This window comes from Herpailurus yagouaroundi, unplaced genomic scaffold (genome assembly GCF_014898765.1).
Source record: "Herpailurus yagouaroundi ecotype Mexico unplaced genomic scaffold, PumYag 161, whole genome shotgun sequence".
In the NCBI taxonomy this organism is placed as follows: Eukaryota; Metazoa; Chordata; class Mammalia; order Carnivora; family Felidae; genus Herpailurus; species Herpailurus yagouaroundi.
In genome coordinates, this window is record NW_024412402.1 from 12,181,720 (window position 1) to 12,199,987 (window position 18,268).

General features: G+C 39.3%; 1 protein-coding gene across 3 annotated transcripts in view; it reads left to right on the forward strand.

The window, feature by feature from the left end:
- The first annotated feature begins 271 nt into the window (after positions 1–271).
- Positions 272–18,268, forward strand: part of ARHGEF12 (Rho guanine nucleotide exchange factor 12) — a 151,921-nt gene continuing 133,924 nt past the window's right edge. For 2 of the 3 annotated variants that reach the window (XM_040483329.1, XM_040483330.1), the window contains exon 1: positions 317–1,095. In XM_040483329.1, the coding sequence (XP_040339263.1) occupies positions 1,064–1,095 (32 nt within the window). In that variant the 5' untranslated portion in view covers positions 317–1,063. Of the gene's footprint in view, positions 1,096–18,268 lie in introns of all 3 variants that reach the window. The other variant, XM_040483331.1, reaches the window with a different exon arrangement.

Below are 18,268 nucleotides of genomic sequence, written 5' to 3' on the forward strand. Positions count from 1 at the left end.
GGGTGAGGCGGCTTCCCGAAGTCAGAGGGGAGGAGGCCAAAAAAGTCGACGGGGGAGGGGAAGCGCGAGCTCGCGCTGGACGCGGCCGGGGCCGGGAAGACAGAACCGGAACCGGAACCCGTGCGCGCGCCTGCGATCGTCGCGCGGCCCCCACCGCCGGCGGCCTCCTCCGCCCGCCGCGCGCGCTCCCGCGAGGGCCCCAGGACCCGGCGAGCCGGTCCTGCGCTCCGAGTGGTCGCTCTCGCCGCGCCGCCGGCCTCCGGGGCCGGTGCTTCGAGGCCGGGCCGGACGGGAACCTCCCGCCCCTCGCGGGAACCGCCGCCTACCGGCGCGTCGGGGAGGAGCCGCCGCCGCCCGTGCCGACTGCGGAAGAGTCCGGGCCTCCCAGGGATGGGGAGCAGCCCGCGGCGCTGAGAGACCAAGTTCCTGTCACCTCTGGCTGCGGGACCCCTTCTCCCGGCGCCCGCGGTCGTCCCAGCGCCCGGAGCTTGGTGGGGGCGGCGAGGAAGACGAGAGGGGTCCCCCGGCCCGGGGACATGGGGCCGCGCGAGCCTGGCGCGGGACGGCCCGAGACGCTGCCTAGGCTGCGGCCACGAGCGGCCGGCAGCCCCAGATAGAGAGCGGAGACCACAGCGGCTGGCCCCGCGGCGGCGGGGACTCGCGAGCCCCCGAGACTCCGGAGGAGGAGCCGACACCCAGCCCCGAGCTGATCCCGCCCCAGCCCCGGAGGGACTCCCGGGCCCCTTCCCTGCGGCTCGCCGACTTCCCCCCCGTGACGGAGTTTTCTCCTTGTGCCTTCCCGAGGATTGCTCTCTAGCTCTAGAACTCGCCTTCTGGCAGACTTTCTCGGGTTGTTTTGGGAGATACCCTGTTTTGCTCCGACCTACATCCCCTTTCCTTGACCCCTTCCAGTCGGACGTTCTAGATGACTGAATGGAGTTTTGAGTTGGACTTTTGTGTCCCTTACGGCGTCGGGCCTGATCCCAGAGCACTGGGGGTGGGGTGGAGGTGTTACTGTAAAATGCAAGTTGGATAAAAGAAGGACCTCTCGCCAAGGGCCCCAATGAGCGGCACACAGTCCACTATCACCGACAGGTTGGTATGAAGCTCCCCTTGCGCTTTAGCTTCCCTGGGTTCGGCCTGACCTAGCAGAGAGTCCGTGATAGCCGATTGCCTTTGACCAGTGAAGTTGACAGGCATAGGAGAGAGGGTTGTTTAGGAGCTCTGCAATTAGTCTGGGGTTGCTGCCAAGTTAGCCGGTTGATTGGATTTGGAAATGTAGCTTTTTTATTTTTTTTCTGGGGAGAAACTTTTCTCCAGATTCTCGGCGAAGGGGTAGGTAAAACCATGATTGTGGTTTTGTGTCTGTACTGTGCATTGGGATTCTGTACTTATCTTGGAACCAGAGGAAGGTCATTTTGGGTGAAGGTCAGTGCCCGAAGTCGGCTGGGGTATTGGTGCATCATCAGTTTTACTCCTGCCCTGTAGTTCTCCAGACCCTGTTAGATTTTTAGGAATTGCTATTTGTAAACTTCATTCTGAGACTGCTGCATGGTGGTTTTTGAACTTGATCTTTGAGTGTTGACCTGCGTATAGTTGATTATCTAATAATTTTACAGAATGTTGAAATTACTGGTAAATCACAGGCTCTTGTTGGAGCTAAAAAAGGGGGAGAGAAAGTCATGGGGCTTGATTTTAATTGCTGCATTTTTAGTATTTTGTCTTTGAGAAGTATTTACATTTAAGGGATACAAACCCTAAGCGAATTAGGTCGTACAAGCATGGCAGGTGGATTTGTTGAGTTCTGTGGGTCCTTTATAGGTTTTATTTATGTTGCTGGTGGTTGGTAAGTGGAGCTTCTTTACCCTTAAGGGTTATTCTTTGGACTATTATTTTAAATGATAAATTCCACTACTATATTTTATTTCTCACTTTCATGATGACATTGTATGCTGATTCCAAATTTCAGTCAACCTTTTTTTTTAGTCACTGTTCAAACCATTACATCATCAAAAACAAAAATCAAATGACTGAACTAGGGGGCCAAAGAAAGCACTTTGATGAAAAGCGCAACCATAGTGCTCTTGCAAAAAAATAGTTGAATTTCCTAATAAGAGAGTTTCACCCAATTGTAAGACTCATTTGTTGATTTTAAAAGGGCCAAATTCCATTATCATACCATAACAGCTACTCCAGAAACAGAACTTCCTCTTCCTGTTGATGCTTTCCAGTGTCACGTGAATGTTCACCTAAAAGATTCCATCAAATATTTAAACTGTAGTCTTTGCGTATTTTTCTTTAAGACGAATTTTGGTTTTCAGCTTTTCACATTGTACCCGTATCCTGAGTAGCAACAATTCTTATCTTAATTTCCTTGAATCATCCCCAGTCCTTTAACTTTCAGGGTGTTTTGGTACAGAGACATCACTTGAACGGGTGTGTGGGTAATTGTTTTTATTTTCCTGGTTCATTCAATTCTTGCCCTCTCTGTTGAGCCTTTAGACAAGAAGTCTTATTAGGAAATAGTGTAGTGTTGGTAGTTTTTATTGTGGCATTAGGCGTGTTTAATTTTGTAGAAACAGAACCTAAGGTCACCAGCTCATTTCACATGAAAATCACCTAATAGTGCCCACCTGATAACCTTTCTTCTTCTCTGTGCTCAGAGATTTTTTTTCCTTTTTCCATTATCTTGGAAATAAAATCTTGGGATTTGGGGTTTTTTTTCTCATAACTTAGATGAGATACAAATATACAATAAGCATGCAGTCAATGAATGTCCTTTACCAGGCACTGTGCTAGGCACGAAGGATTAAAAGATGAGTATTCTAACTATAAGATGAATCTGCAAATTGGTTTGGGTATTAGTATCCTTGAATTAGTTCAGGGGCTGGCTGATTTTATAGATTTTTTTTAAACAGTAGAAAAACCACTTAATAGCCATTTAATTTAATATGCATTGCTGAGACAGTATGGATACCTGTATCTTAGGAATTTACTCTTTTTTTTTTTTTTTAAATAAGATTATTCTTGCATGACTATTACATTTTCTTTACGTCTTCCGTAAATATCAAGCATCTATTTGTGCATTAGAAGAGTAGCTGTCTCGGGGCGCCTGGGTGGCGCAGTCGGTTAAGCGTCCGACTTCAGCCAGGTCACGATCTCGCGGTCCGTGAGTTCGAGCCCCGCGTCAGGCTCTGGGCTGATGGCTCAGAGCCTGGAGCCTGTTTCCGATTCTGTGTCTCCCTCTCTCTCTGCCCCTTCCCCGTTCATGCTCTGTCTCTCTCTGTCCCAAAAATAAATAAACGTTGAAAAAAAAAATTAAAAAAAAAAAAAAAAAAAAAGAAGAGTAGCTGTCTCTGATCTGAATATATGTTGGAGTGAAATATGGAAGTGCTGGGTTAGTGTTACTTTTTTTCTAGGGTACCTTAACAAAGTTATGAGTATAGAATAGTTCTTAGCTTCTCAGCTTTACCTCCTTCATCCTCTCTTCTCACTGTCCACTTCCAGTATACTGTAGGTATATTTTGCATTTTCTAGAGCTCTTGGCAAATTAACAGTGCCAGTGTAGTTTTTAAAGATCCTTTCAAGTTTGAAGTACCGTATGTGGTATGGCTTTGTTTTGTAGAGTGTGCAGACCCACCAGGCCAGCTGTGTGAGTTAGAGTTCTTTCATTGTGGTGCTTCTGACTACAGAGTCTGTCTGTCCTCGGTTGAAATCAGACGAGCTGGTTTTGGGCGTTGTTCTGTTTTGCAGTTTGTGGCAGGCGACACATGGCTGAACAAGATAAGAAGGGTTTTATTCTTGTGTTAGGGACGTGCTGGGGCTGGGATGGAATTCAGCTATGTTTAGGCTCTGATTGGTCACTGTGGATACTCAGAACTCTGTTATATCCTGTTATTATTTTGCAGTTAAATTAACACATTCATTTACTCCCTTCTCTTCCTCTTCATGTACTCTCCAGACCCCTCATGCTCCACTTTTTGAAAGGTACAGTCGTCAATTTAAAATCCAAACTATGTTCATGGTAGCTACTGTTTTCATGTAGGGTATATGAATAGGTTTTTTTTGTTTTTTGTTTTTTGTTTTTTTAATCTAAGAAGCTTATGAATACCATCTAGTGTCTTGCTTTGTAACTTCTGTGAGATGTATAGTTTTCTTTCCACTTTGAGAATCGGCACTTGAAAAGTGGCAGAACTATCTGATTACTGCTCTTCACTTTGCGTTGATTGCCGTGTTCAGTCCCAAAACGTATCCTAATTGTTGGCAGTCCTCTTAGATGCCTGTCTTCTGTCCTGGAGCGTTTAGGGGTCTTACGGCACTTGGAATTTCTTCTGAGAGATAGAGGCGAGGGAATGCTCTTTCAGTGGACTCACTAAATGATTTCAGGCCAGATTCTAGAACAGTGAATTTTCAGGGACGATACAGGTAGGATTTTGTTATAAGGGTCTTACTTGAAATAAATAGACCTTTGTCTGGTCTAGGACTTGTGGATTTTGTTACTTCGATTGATAAAACAAAGGTTTTTGATATATTGGCATTTCCTTAGTACTGGGTTCAAGTTTGAGCTTGTTTAACTTCAGCAAACTTTTAGTGAGTATGCAAACCTTTGACTTTATACGCATGTAGCCAGTAATTAACATTTTCATTCATGATGCTTTTTCTACCCTCATTGCCACATAATGCTTTTGATTAAAAAAAGAAAACAAAACACTCCTGCATGAGTGCTATTTTCAAGGTTGCCCGAGTCATATGCAAGGTTAGATTGTTTGTAATGTTTACTTGTGAAGTCAGTCATTTGATAAATACAAAATTGATATTGGGGACCCAGGATCATAGTGCTAGCTTTGTATTCAGTTTAATGTTGTTTTCTTCGGGCACAGTATAAAATCTTGATTCACATAGGCGTGCATTAGTACATTCACTTGCACACTTTTACATGAGTCAGCGTGTACAGTGTGAAGTTTTTAAAAAAGTGCAGAGCTATAGTCTTCCTGATTAATGGCACATTTATAAGATGTTCTCATTTATTTAGTGAGGTGACAAGAGAATCTTTAGTTGAATCACTGCAAAAATATGTTAACCTGGTGATGCTGCTTAACCCATTGATGATTTCTTGTTAAAATGTAGATAGCATTGAGTTAACATAGGATTTTTTAAATTAAGTTTGAATTTTCAGTTTAGGAAATGAAATTTGAAGCAAACTGATATGGGTCACAGAGAGCAGGATATTTTAATGGTTTTCCAGAGGTAATTGGAGAGACTCTTACATCATGGTTGTCTGACAAAGTTACTAGAAATGTTTCTTATCATATAATTGCTTATCTCCTAGAAATTGACCATGTCACATTTTCAGGAACAGGGAGCTGGAGCTTAACTTCTTTCAGTCTTGTTTGTTAAAACTTGGTTTTGATGATGTTTTAAATGTTCATTTGATGATGTTCTCTTTTCCCTTTTAATAATTAAGAGTCTTCAAAATGTGGCATTTGCACTGAAAGTATAAAATGAGTAACGTTTTGTTTTCTTTTGAGTAAAACACTCTTGTGTATGTAACAATATCTTACTGTGGTGTAATTCTTTAACATTTACAATGTTTCTGACCCCCCCCCCCCCCCATCATCACTTACACTTCAGGCAACTCATAGAATTTAAGTCAAGATTATAAAACTGGAAAGGACAGAGCCACCATTTTAACTTAGATTTTTCTGCCTCTCAAGGCCTCCCCCCACTTTTTACTTTAAATTATGGTGTTTCTATGTGTATTATTCTTTTTCTTACTTTCCTTTAGTAATCTTCCAATCTGACCAAGTTAGATTTTTCTTATAGAATGCTTTCTATCCTTTATACATTCTTGCCTGAAGTATCTCTAGAGGATAAAGCTCTCGTCATTTCCTCACGAGACTGAACAACAATCTGATAGATCTTGTAGTCAGGAAGTTTTTCCTGATCTTTAGCTCAGACTTTTGATTTGTCCTGTTACTTGTATGTACTTGCTGTCCTCCCATTTTGTGTTTATATGACTCTAACTGGCTTAGACAGCCAATCAGCACCTCTTCCCTACCCCCACCCTATTCTTTGCCTAGCCAGTTTGTATTTCTGATTTGTTGTCTAACAATTATCCTGCCCCTCTTAATGTTTTATTAACTTTTCCTCAGTCGCTCTCCTAGTGCAAGGTGATTTTGTTCCTTAGATGTCTGTATTTTATCTTTACCCATATTCTAGAGCAGCAATTTCCAACTTCAGTTTAATGTCATTCACAGGGTCTTCAGTTTTTTCCAGGCATAGCCCAAAATTAGGGCTATAGAGATTCTCACTTTTATTTTAGATAGTTTTTACAATGGATATGGGAGATATCACAATCAAATAAAACAAATGTATACAAACAGCATAATTACTAAATCAAGCAATTATGTATGTTATAAAAGGCTTCTTTACAAAGTGATTCTTTAAAATACGAGTGCCCCTAATGTGACTAGTGTTATCAGTTATGTGACAAATGGGTAGCAAACAAAAATAATAAACATTAGGAGGAATCTTTGCTTGAAAATCAATCAGAAGTGAATATAAAACATTTCTGAACTTGTAAGTAAATGAAGAGATGTGATTATAGCTCTAAAGTAAAATATCTGTTGCAGTGGGGTGAGATATATCTGGAAGTTGTCTCTTTTTTTCTTTCCCCCTGCAGTAGTTTTTCAGCCTCACATTAAATTGTATGTCACTTTTTGCATCTTTTTTTGTTTCCACATATTAGTGAAAAAGAAATAGACCTGCAATGCTTAGCGTTATTCTTCCAGTGAGATGCACTATTGTTAATATTGAAATAATACTGTCTCTTTTTGTCACTGTATTTATAAGAACTGTTACTTAATGATAAGAGACCATAAAAGAAGGGAAAAGTACGTGTTAAATTATTACAAAATACATAAGATTGTAGAGCTCTTGAATGTTTTATTAGTAGACCTTTTTCACTGATGGTAACTTAGTTTAAAATTATTTAAATAGATGTCTTTGTTCTTTTGCCTTTTGCTCATGATTTTGTTTCCTCGAACTTTAGAATTTTGGAAACATGCCAAAGTGAGGGCATTTTACTTTTGCAACTTAGATTATGTAGAGTACCAAGATAGCCAAGTTTGAAAGGTTTTGTAAGGCAGCTTCTACCTCCCAGACAAGCTTATGAAGCTAGTGCTTTAGAATCATTTTTAGCTTTTTGATTCTGTGGAGGTAATACTTCATGGTGCTGAAGGTTAGAGGCTTTGCCTAAATTGCATAAGCATACATTATTGACTTTCAGTAAAAGAAGAAATTTACACTAAGTTTGCCTTATTGAATTAGCATGTACCAATGCAGCTGACAGTTTAGATTCATACCAAAACAGGATCTTTTACTAATTCAAATGCTGAATCCTGGTTTTTGAGATCATAGTCACATGATAGGCCTGGGTGGCTTCCCAGTGTTGAAAGACAAGCAAATCTAATGGCCAATGAAAAATTAGATTTCCTGTCTTGGGACTGTGAGTAACAACTCACGAAGAAATTCACAGAGAAATCTAAGAAAACCCGGTTTAGTTAATGCTTACAGTTAATTGCCACTTGTACACGGCTTTTTCTTTAATGTTACAAAGCTCATTGTTGTCATTTAATGATATTGCTCTGAGACTGTACTTTTGGTCAAATATTACATTTAAATACTGATTTTAGGTTTACATACTGACAAGGTCAAAGAGGATTTTGTGGGTCTTCTTTGAATTCAGAAAATGTAGATTATATTGTCATAAACCGGAGATTTCATCGGCATCTGAAGAAGTTATACGTAAATTGGTCATGTAATGCAGAAGGTGGCTGGATCTTATCTAGAAGAATCACAAGTCCCCAAAGTACAGATGGTTCCCAACTTACCATAGTTTTTTAAGACTTTAAGACAGTGCAGAAGCAATGTGCCTTCAGTCGACACTGTACTTTGGAATTGGAATGTTGGTATTGTTCTGTGCTAGGGCTGTGTGGCACGGTACTCTCTCGATGCTGGGCAGAGGCAGCACGTCCGCTGTTCCCAGTCAGCCATATGGTCACAAGGCTAAACAACCAGTATACTTACAACCATTCGGCACCCCGAGAATCATTCTGCTTTTCATTTTCAGTATTGTATTTGATAAATGACGTGGGATGCTCAACGCTTTATTATGAAAAAGGTTTCGTGTTACATGATTTTGCCCAGCTGTAGGCTCATGTACGTGTTCTGCGCACGTCTCAGGTAGGCTAGGCTAGGCTGTCATGTCCCGAAGGTTATGCGTTCAATGCGTTTTTGACTTACCGATAATTCCCACTTACGATGGGTTTATCGGGACGGAACTCCATCGTAAGTTGAGGAAGATTTGCACACTTAAATCCGTGTAAGAAATCTCACGAAGGGGCTTAAATATATTCTTCCATTGATTTTAGATGGGTTATCTGCCTGCGCTCCGGACACAAGCTGGTATGATGTGGTTTGCCTCGTACTGTCTCTGTGGTTTACTCAGAGGAAGTGGTTCTTGTGGGTGAAGGTCTGATCTTTTCAGAGATTGTTGGTGGCACATGCACTGTCAGCTTATTTCCTGTTTTATTGGCTTTTGGGGCAAGGCCTTCTCAGAGCGAGTACTGCTGAAGGGGTATTGAAATATTTTGTAACAGCAGGATGGATGGTTATAATGTTATGTAACATCTACCTTTCAGGGGATAGGAAGGTTAAATTAATGTCTGTGAGATGCTTTGAGATCTTAAGATGAATAGTGCAGACATGCTTGTAATCAGTCATATTTGCAAGTTACTGCTTTGTTCAGATATTGCTCAAATTTAAGGAGAAAACATTCTTATGCAGTAAAGTGTTAAGTCTGTGGACCTTGACTTCTGTAGCCATTCAGGTGTTGTTTAATCGCTGTGATAGGCAGGGTTAGGAGTTCTTCCTTTTTTTTCTTTTCTTCTTCTAACCGTAATTTTACTGTACATGGGTTAACTTAATGGAGTGGATACCTTATCTATAGTACTGGTTAAGGCTTGTTCACAAAACTTAATGGTTCAAGCATGCTTCTTCACTAGTTTAACTGGCCTACAGAAATAAGAGAATTTCCTTTGAAATCAATGGCTGTACCACTCGTATACAAAACCCTGTACTGGCTTTGCTCGAACCTTAAAAAAACTGATCGAATTGCAGATGTTATACTTTTATTTATTTATTTATTTATTTATTTATTTATTTATTTATTTATTTATTTTTGGCTTGCATTTACCCTTTGTTGCTTTAAAAAATTAACAATGAATACTTTCTGGGAAGAGGCTTTCTTTAAAGCTACATTGCCAACTAAGTTTTGAGTTCCTCAAAGGTAGGAGAATAGTTCTTATTCATTTTTAAGTGATTATTATTTGCTTTACTGTGTTTTTATTCTTTTTTAATATAAAGAACCATAAGAAGAAAATAGTCCAAATTAGTCAACCAGTCAGATAGTGTTGTTCAGGTTAAAAAAAAAACACACACACACCAGAAAATTCCAGTGATATATAACAGTAATAATAAAGTCTCCCTCTGATCTTACCTCTGTCCCTACACACCTACCACTTCTCATACTCTCCTCAGCCAAACTTTGTCTATCTACCAAAACATCCTTACAAATATAGCAGCCTATCATTTTAATATTCTTTATATTTAGCCGGTAGTAGGTATATCTGTTTCTGCTAGGTTGTATTACCATAACAACAGCTTCCAATTTCAGTGGCTTACAACACTGGTTTATTTCTTGCTTGCATCACACCTTGTTAGCTGTGGATTGGCTGTAACATTTTGGAGCCCTGGCTGAAGGAGTAGTCCCTGCCTGGGATATGTCATTTGCATGGCAGAGGGAGAGAGCAGGAAACATGCAAACATGCAGTGGCTCTTAAAGCTTCTACTCAGTCTGGTGTACATAAATCGTTCACGTGTCATTGGCCAAAGCAAGTCATACAGTCAGGCTCATTGCAGTGTGCCAGGGAGGTGTACTCCTCCTACAGGTGGCATTGCAAATCGCATACTGATGGGTGAGGGTGTATAAATCTCTCAAGGAAGGAGAGAGGAGAGGGAAAAATTAGGAACAATAACATAGTCTACCACAGGAAGTACTCCATAAATGCTTATTAGATGGGTTGTTTTGAATCTGTAAAAATTTTATTTTTTTAATGGAATATTTCAAAGATACACGGAAGTACAGAGAATAGTATGATGAACCTCCATGTACCCGTCATTAGCTGCAATAATTACCAGTGTATGGACAGCCTTGGTTCATCTGTTTGCTTGCCCTGCTTCTCCATCAGATTATTTTGAAGCAGTTTCTCAATATTTCACCCGTAAATATTTCACTAGCTCTGAAGATAAAGTCTGAAAGTGTGACTTCCTTCAGTAAAGTTTTACTGTCTAGTAGTTTGAGGTAATGGTACCAGGGACTGACAGGTGTCAAGTAGGAGAGGATGTTCATGGAGCGTATCTGGATTTTGACAGCCAGAAACCTATTTTGATTTCATTTTGAGTATTTCTGGAGGAGGCTTAGCAGCAGAATGTCATCTGTTTTCCCAGCACCTCCTTTTCTCCACTTTAGAGGGAGAGGGAAAGAGAAAGAGAGAGAGAGTGTGTGTATAGCAGAAGCAGGTAATTAACCCCTGGAAAAAATAACATGGCAACAGATTTGATTTGCAGGAGGTTTCATTTCTCACTGAGCCTCTGTTGGCATGGTGCCAGTTGAAAGGAATCCCAGCCCTTAATGGCTCTAAGTGTTCTGGGAGTTCCCAGTCAGTGATGTTATTTACTCTGGAGGAAGAACATCAGAATCATTTCTAAAACTCTTCTATTCACCTTTGCTATTTGCTGGGCAGAGAAAGGCTCGATCAATCTGTAAGGAGATCCCTAAGGTGATCTGAAAGTAAGGAAGAGAGTCTAACTTTAGCTTAGAAATAATTAAAGCCACTTTCCTCTGCTCAGGTTAGTTGTCTGAGGGACTTCAAGCCTCTATTTTGACTCAAGACTTTATAGATATTATTAACATACAGTGTAATACAATAACTTGTCATTTCTACATTATGCATCTGTGATCATCAGCTTCACAAGGAAATTCTTTGGGGAAAGGGGTATTATGTAATCAACAGTGGGAAGCAATCAAGCAGATATAATCCTTCAGTTTGTAGATTGGCAGGTGACAGTGAGGTGATCAAAGAGGATGTTTACAGACTAGTGAATAAATTATTGTATATAATTTGATTAAAGTGGTTATTTTAGTATAGTACGACTAGCTAATTTTGTTTTCTTAATGGGCTTCTGTCCCTGTGCTTAGAAACACTTAGGATAAAATGGTTTTTCTAGGTATCCAAGTGGTTTGTTTTCTTTAATTAAGTTATGTTGTTAGTCTCATTTCAGAATCCATGTAGTAACTGCAGTAGAAAATGCTTGGCTTGTAAAACCATTAGCTTGTAAATAAATTTTTTATTTAAATTTGAGTTGTTCTTGGCATTGAACTGATTCTGACTTTGGTTGCTTGGAACAATATAGTCTATTTAAAATGTAAGTAATATTTTCCCCATGGAGAATAACCCTTGGACTTGCCATTGTTCATGTTATTTTTTTTTGTTGTATCACAGTTGAGAAACATCGTTTTCAGAGATAATAATTTGTCAGCACCTTTGTCAGAGTAATATATTTGTACCTCGGTTGCATTTGTTAGTTGCACATTTTGGGGAAAGATTTGTGATTTCTAGTTACTGTATTTACTCAGAAGCTCCGCAAGATCAGAATTCTCAAGACAGCATTTAGAAGTAAGTTGGGTGTGTTGCCTGGATGTGACCAGTAAAAAAAGAGAAGCTTCTCATCATGCAGTTATTGCTTAATAGGATACAAGGTACAGTCCTGTTTCTAAAAATAGGAATTAAGCGAAATATTATGTGGATAAATATTAGCAATTATATTAATTTGATTCTGCTGGCAGAATTCTTTTTTTTTTTATTTTTTTAATTTTTTTCAACGTTTATTTATTTTTGGGACAGAGAGAGACAGAGCATGAACGGGGGAGGGGCAGAGAGAGAGGGAGACACAGAGTCGGAAACAGGCTCCAGGCTCCGAGCCATCAGCCCAGAGCCTGACGCGGGGCTCGAACTCAAGGACCGCGAGATCGTGACCTGGCTGAAGTCGGACGCTCAACCAACTGCGCCACCCAGGCGCCCCAGAATTCTTTTTGAGACTATCCTCTTTGTCAGAAATTAAAAGTAGCCATGAAAGGAAAAGGTGTTTTAGTTCTTAATTTTATGTGTGTGTGTATCTATTATGTATATATATATATATATATATATATATATATAGTCACACATCATATGTATATATAGCTTTTGTAAAAGGGAGCAATAGAAGGGAACTGTTTGAGGATGATGCAGAGAAAAGAGCCTCCTGGGTTTAGGGTGTCAGACTTGTTCTGCTACTTCTATCTGGGACCATAGGCAGATTTACCTCTCAGAACAGCAGCTTAGTTTTCTCATCTGTGAAAATGCGGATAACAATACTTACTTGGCAGAGCTCTTGTGAAGGTGAAGTGAGAAAGTATTTAAGTACCTAGCGCGTAAGAGGTCAGTAAGTTACAGTAGCTGTTAGGTTTTCCTAAAATTTGATCTATGCATGTAAAAGGATTTTGAATTCACAGGTATTTTCTGCTGCTACTGCTGTGATGGTGTTTTCTCCTTGCTGTGATAGTATTCCTTATCCTTTATATTTCAAACTGTAGGTTGTCTTTAGAATTAAGATACATTTGGAAGGGAGGAATAGACAGGGAGAGACAGTTATTTCAATTCCGACTGAAATAGTAACAAACCTGTCTAGTTGCTGAAACAGTAAGACTTTTAGGATTGGCAATCAACTTTTACATCTGCCTTGGATCCCTCAGAATTTGTTGAGTTCTGTCTTTACAACATTCCTTCATTTGTTTATTCATTTATTCAGTAAATAATGAATGGCTGCTCTTCCTGGGTCATTGTGTTGGCAAAGTTATTTTGAGCTCTTGCTACCTGTTGATTTATATTTAACAAGTAAGAAATTTACCTGTGAGAGTGACATCCATTGAGTCATGCTGTAGATTAAGGTGAGAAGTCGTGTATTTTGGGGAAATAAAATGATTACTGATGAAACTTACCTTATTTTCCAAATTAAATTATTTCCCATCACAAACTGTCCTTTTATGTTTCCTTTTTCTTTTTTCAGTTTAATTATGTTTTGGTGAGTTACTTAAAGTGGAAAGGGCAGTGCTTTAAGGTGAAATTTAAGAAGCTTTAGATGTTCATTGCTTTTGAATAGAAGAAATCACATTTTATTGATTAGGCATTGCTTTAGTCACTCTTGGAGGGAGACCCTCTCATTAGCTACCTCTTTGAAGGTGCTAGCAACCTGTTAAGCTTATACTTTGTACATCCAGTGGTAAATATGTTGATTTGATCAGTGAAAGATTCTGGAAAGTACAGTAGTTTGTTTAGCAAGACACTGCTTAAATCCTGATGACTTGGTATACTAGTATTTTATACTTCAGAAAGGTGGAAAGGTGAGTGTGGGTAAAAATGAACACTTTAAAGTGGATGCAGTTTAGTCTTACAAAGAAATTTGGGATGTGGTAAAAGATTTTTGTATTTATTGACTGCATATTAAGTGCTAGGCACTGTCCCAGGAACTTTTTATGCATGGTCTTTTTTAATCTTCTTAGCTGTGTAAGTTGAATATTGTTGTCTCCATGTTAAAACAGAAAAATGAGGCTTTAGGACATTCACGAACTTGCTTAAGGTCACATAGTTTCTAAGCAAGAGAGTTGGGATTATGATTCCAATGTTCATTTTTCTTTGGCCTTCTGATCTCAGGCCTGCTTATACTGAGTCAGATTGGCTCATCTCGATCAGTCCGTTGATCTTTTGAATCAGTTGGACGAAGCCCAGAAAGTGGATTTTGTCTTCAACAACACCATTAAAGTGTTGTCTTGCATTATAATTTTATGACTATATTTTAGTCTTTCTATTTTTAATCACCTATTCACTTACTCCCTTTTCCAGATTGCTGACATGAGGGATTTTGTCTCATTTCCTCTAAAGAATGGCTACATTGTGTTTTGGTTTCTTATTCATTGCTTTAAATACACACATCTGTAAACATTGGACTTTTTTGAAGCCTGATACATGTTGCTTATAAATCATTTTCCATTATAACTATTCTAAAGTTCTTTTAAGAAGTTTAAGGCCCATCTAAAACAAGTTTTGTGGGGTTTTTTTGTTTTGTTGGGTTTTTTTTGTTTGTTTGTTTGTTTTGGTATTGTAAGCACACAAAGCAGTAAGAAGGGACTTTAAAAATTGTTACACTGAGTACAAGGAAAAGAAGGCAGCAAATGAATGATTTTAATACTAGGTGCCTTTGTGAAGTATAAGTGATTTGAGTAAATTGGGTTTAAGTTTTTCCTAAACAAGAGTCTTTGGTTAAGTGGCAATGGAGATAATTTCCTTTTAAAGATTTCTTGTTTATGATAGTGATCTTTCCTTCTTTATCATTCATTTTATATATTCTACCTCTTAAAAAAATATGTAAACACTTTTACTCTAAAGCTCTAGATTTATCTTCTGAGCCGTAAAAGAGTTAATTTTAATCTTTGTTTTTTCCTCGTAAATGATTTTTTGTTGTTGTTGTTACTGAAATCCTGCGGCACGAATCATTTTAGTACAGCCACTTTTTATGTCATAACATTGGAAAGGAAATTTGCTTAAGAGATATTTAATTGTATTTTTAAAATCTAATCCTTTTTAGCTATAAATTGGTTTTTTTTTCCTTGCGTTTTCTTAGTAACCTTAGAGAGTCTAGAACAGAGGTAGGCAGATAGTTGATTTAAAAAAGAAGCCTACAAACTAAATCTTTTATTGAATAAGTACTGCTTCTAGGTAGAGAAAGGCTAGGAAATTACAATTTGAGAATTTTACTAGGTTTAAAACCCACAGAGAGGATGCCTGCAAAAAAGCCGTGCCCTTTGAAGCATTCTTATGGATGTGGAGACTTTTCTAGCCCTTAGGGAGATCTGCAGACATCCGCTATGCTGAGTTCTGGGAAGCTGCTTTTTCCCATGCTTGCAGCCTCCCTGTGGGGTAAAGGTCTGTTAATTTTGCATAAATATTTACCATATCTCATTTTAGCTAGCATTGCTTCCTCACACTGTTAGCAATAAGGAAACCTTTGCTTATCCAGCTTGAAAAGTTTACTGTTCTCTATATGACTAGTCTGGAGTACGTTCTGTTATTTTCTGAGGGTTGCTGAAGGTGAAAATCAGACTGGAAAAAAATAACACGGAGGTAAATAACCAATTCATAGTCTATAAATAATCTGGTTATTATAAAAATATTTGCCCAGGCTTATTTTTTGTAATTAAAAATGGGAAGGTTATTATCTCACAACAGTGTAGTTCACTTCAGTCTTGTCACATGTGACAAATCAAATTATTGTCCCTTTCATATGTTTATTCGTATGATGCTAGTACTAGTTTACGTTTATTATACTTTTACAGTTGTTTTCTCACTTAGTAACAATAACAGCTTCCATTTATGAAGCATTATTCTAAATGCTTTATAAGCATTGTAATTAATGCATAGAACAATACCACAAGGCAAATGTTATTCCCATTTTACAGATGAGGAAAATCTTAGATTTATAGCCTTCATTGACTAGTCCAGTATTTCCCAGGTAGTATATTTTTGGACCCAAGTTTCAAATCCGGGTCTTTTGACTCTTAGTTTGTGGTATTTGCTACTGCACGGAATTTTGGGGACTCATCCTTTCTGTAAAGTCAGAATCCACAAATAGAAAGTATAAAATTATTTGACTTTTCAGCCAAAGAAGGTTGTTTAGTTTCTTTTAACATAATTTGAAGCAGCAATCCCTTTTTTTTTTTTTTTTTTTTTTTAAGATTTAAAAATTTTGGGGCGCCTGGGTGGCTCAGTCGGTTAAGTGTCCGACTTCAGCTCGGGTCATGATCTTGCGGTCCATGAGTTTGAGCCCCTCGTCGGTCACTTGGCTGATGGCTCAGAGCCTGGAGCCTGCTTCCGATTCTGTGTCTCCCTCTCTCTCTGCCTCTCCCCCGTTCATACTCTCTCTCTCTCTCTCTCTGTCTCAAAAATAAATAAACTTAAAAAAAATTTTTTTTTTAAAAGATTAAAACATTTTTTTTTACATAATCTCTACACCCATCTTGGAGCTTGAACTCACAACCCCGAGATCAAGAGTTGTATGCTCCATAGACTGAGCCATCCAGACTGCCCCTACAGTAGCAATTTCTAAATTGTGTTCCAGAGAACATCAGGACACTGTAGTAGAAATATCATTTTTTATTTTGCCAGATTGTCTTAAGATCCTTCCATTGTCTCTGGCACACAAGGCAAAAGGTAGAATATAAAATGGAATCAATATGTCATCCCCAAACTTTTATTCTGTTATTTAAAAAAGGCCCAATCCATCTTGTTAGTCAAAAGCAGTCCAGCATTTGTAGTTTCATAGGATTTATCCTGGGAGCTTTATCAATATGAGTACATCTTAGATCTTGTCATTGCTTGGAAGGATTCCACTTTGAAATTTTTGTTTTTCTATCTCTTACCTTCTCTCCCTTCTCCCTCATACCCTTTTGCACGAACTCTTTATTTTTATGGTCATCACCAGGCTTCTCTTCTCCTGTCTGATGCCATCTAGAACCTCTGCTCTTCCTCAGGCTTTTATTTATTTCTAGTTGAGTCCTTTGCCATTTCCTGCACTTTTCTAACCACATAGTAGATACCCAGTAGGCTTCCTGGATTACCTTTCATTTTTCTTTAGAGTAACCCAACAAGTTGGGACGCCTGGGTGGCGCAGTCGGTTAAGCGTCCGACTTCAGCCAGGTCACGATCTCGCGGTCCGTGAGTTCGAGCCCCGCGTCAGGCTCTGGGCTGATGGCTCAGAGCCTGGAGCCTGTTTCCGATTCTGTGTCTCCCTCTCTCTCTGCCCTTCCCCCATTCATGCTCTGTCTCTCTCTGTCCCAAAATAAATAAACGTTGAAAAAAAAAAAAATTTAGAGTAACCCAACAAGTTATTTCAAAGATGATACCTTCTCTTTTGACCTTTCTAACCTTTTCTTTACCTACCTAGGAGGTAGTAACCCAACTATTAACCTCTCCACCCAAAATATATTTATTGAGTAAAAGTTATATAATAGGCGCTGTAATATTTTATACATAGTATTGTACTTAATTTTCATAATGATCGTGTGAAGTAATGGGTTTTGTTATAAAATGTCCATTTGACACGGGAAGAAATAAGCTCAGAAAGGTTAAGTGGTGTGCCTAGTGAGTGATAAAACTAGGATTTTAGTCTGAATTTGTCTGACTTTACAACCTACGTTCTTAAATACTGTGGTATACTACCAGATATATTAGCATTGAATCAGGCAGTTTCTGCCTTTGAGGAGTTCTAGACTAATAGAGGGAGACAAACATGTAGGCAGCTAAGTGCACAAGGTACAGTAGGGACTTGAGAAGAATCAGTACTCTCTGGGTAGATCAGAAATAGCTTCACAGAAGAGGTGAATCCTTCTGTTGAATCTTGAAAGATGGGGCATAGTTACCAGACAGGTGAGGAATGGAAGAGCCTATCAGGTAGAAGTAGCAATATGATCAAAGGCACAGAAGTGAATTACTCCTGGTTTCTAAGAAAGCATATAGGTGATTAGAGCAGAGGGGTTGATGATGGGCATAGCAGTTTATAAAGTTGCAGTGATGGGAGGCACCAGATTATTTTTATGTTCTGAGGAGATGGGGTTTTATCTTCTGGATTGTGGGAAGCCACTGAAGACCTTTAATGAGAAGGGTAGGGACACCTGGGTGGCTCAGTGGGTTGAGCGTCCGACTTTGACCCAGGTCATGATCTCGCGGTTTGTGAGTTCGACCCCGTGTTGGGCTGTGTGTTGACAGCTCAGAGCCTGGAGCCTGCTTCGGATTCTGTGTCTCCCTCTCTCTCTGCCCCTCCCCCACTCATGTTCTCGTTCTCTCTCTCTCTCTCTCTACTCACTCTCTCTCTCTCAAAAATAAGTATTAGAAGGGTAATAAGATCAGTGTTATGTCATAGCATGATCATTTGGGTGGCAGTGTGAAGAAGAATGGATTAGTCTCAAGAAGCAGTTTTAGGGGCAGAGAGACCAAGAAGGGACATTTTTCAGTAATCCAGGTGAAAAGACGAAGTTCTAAACTGAAGTTGTACCAAC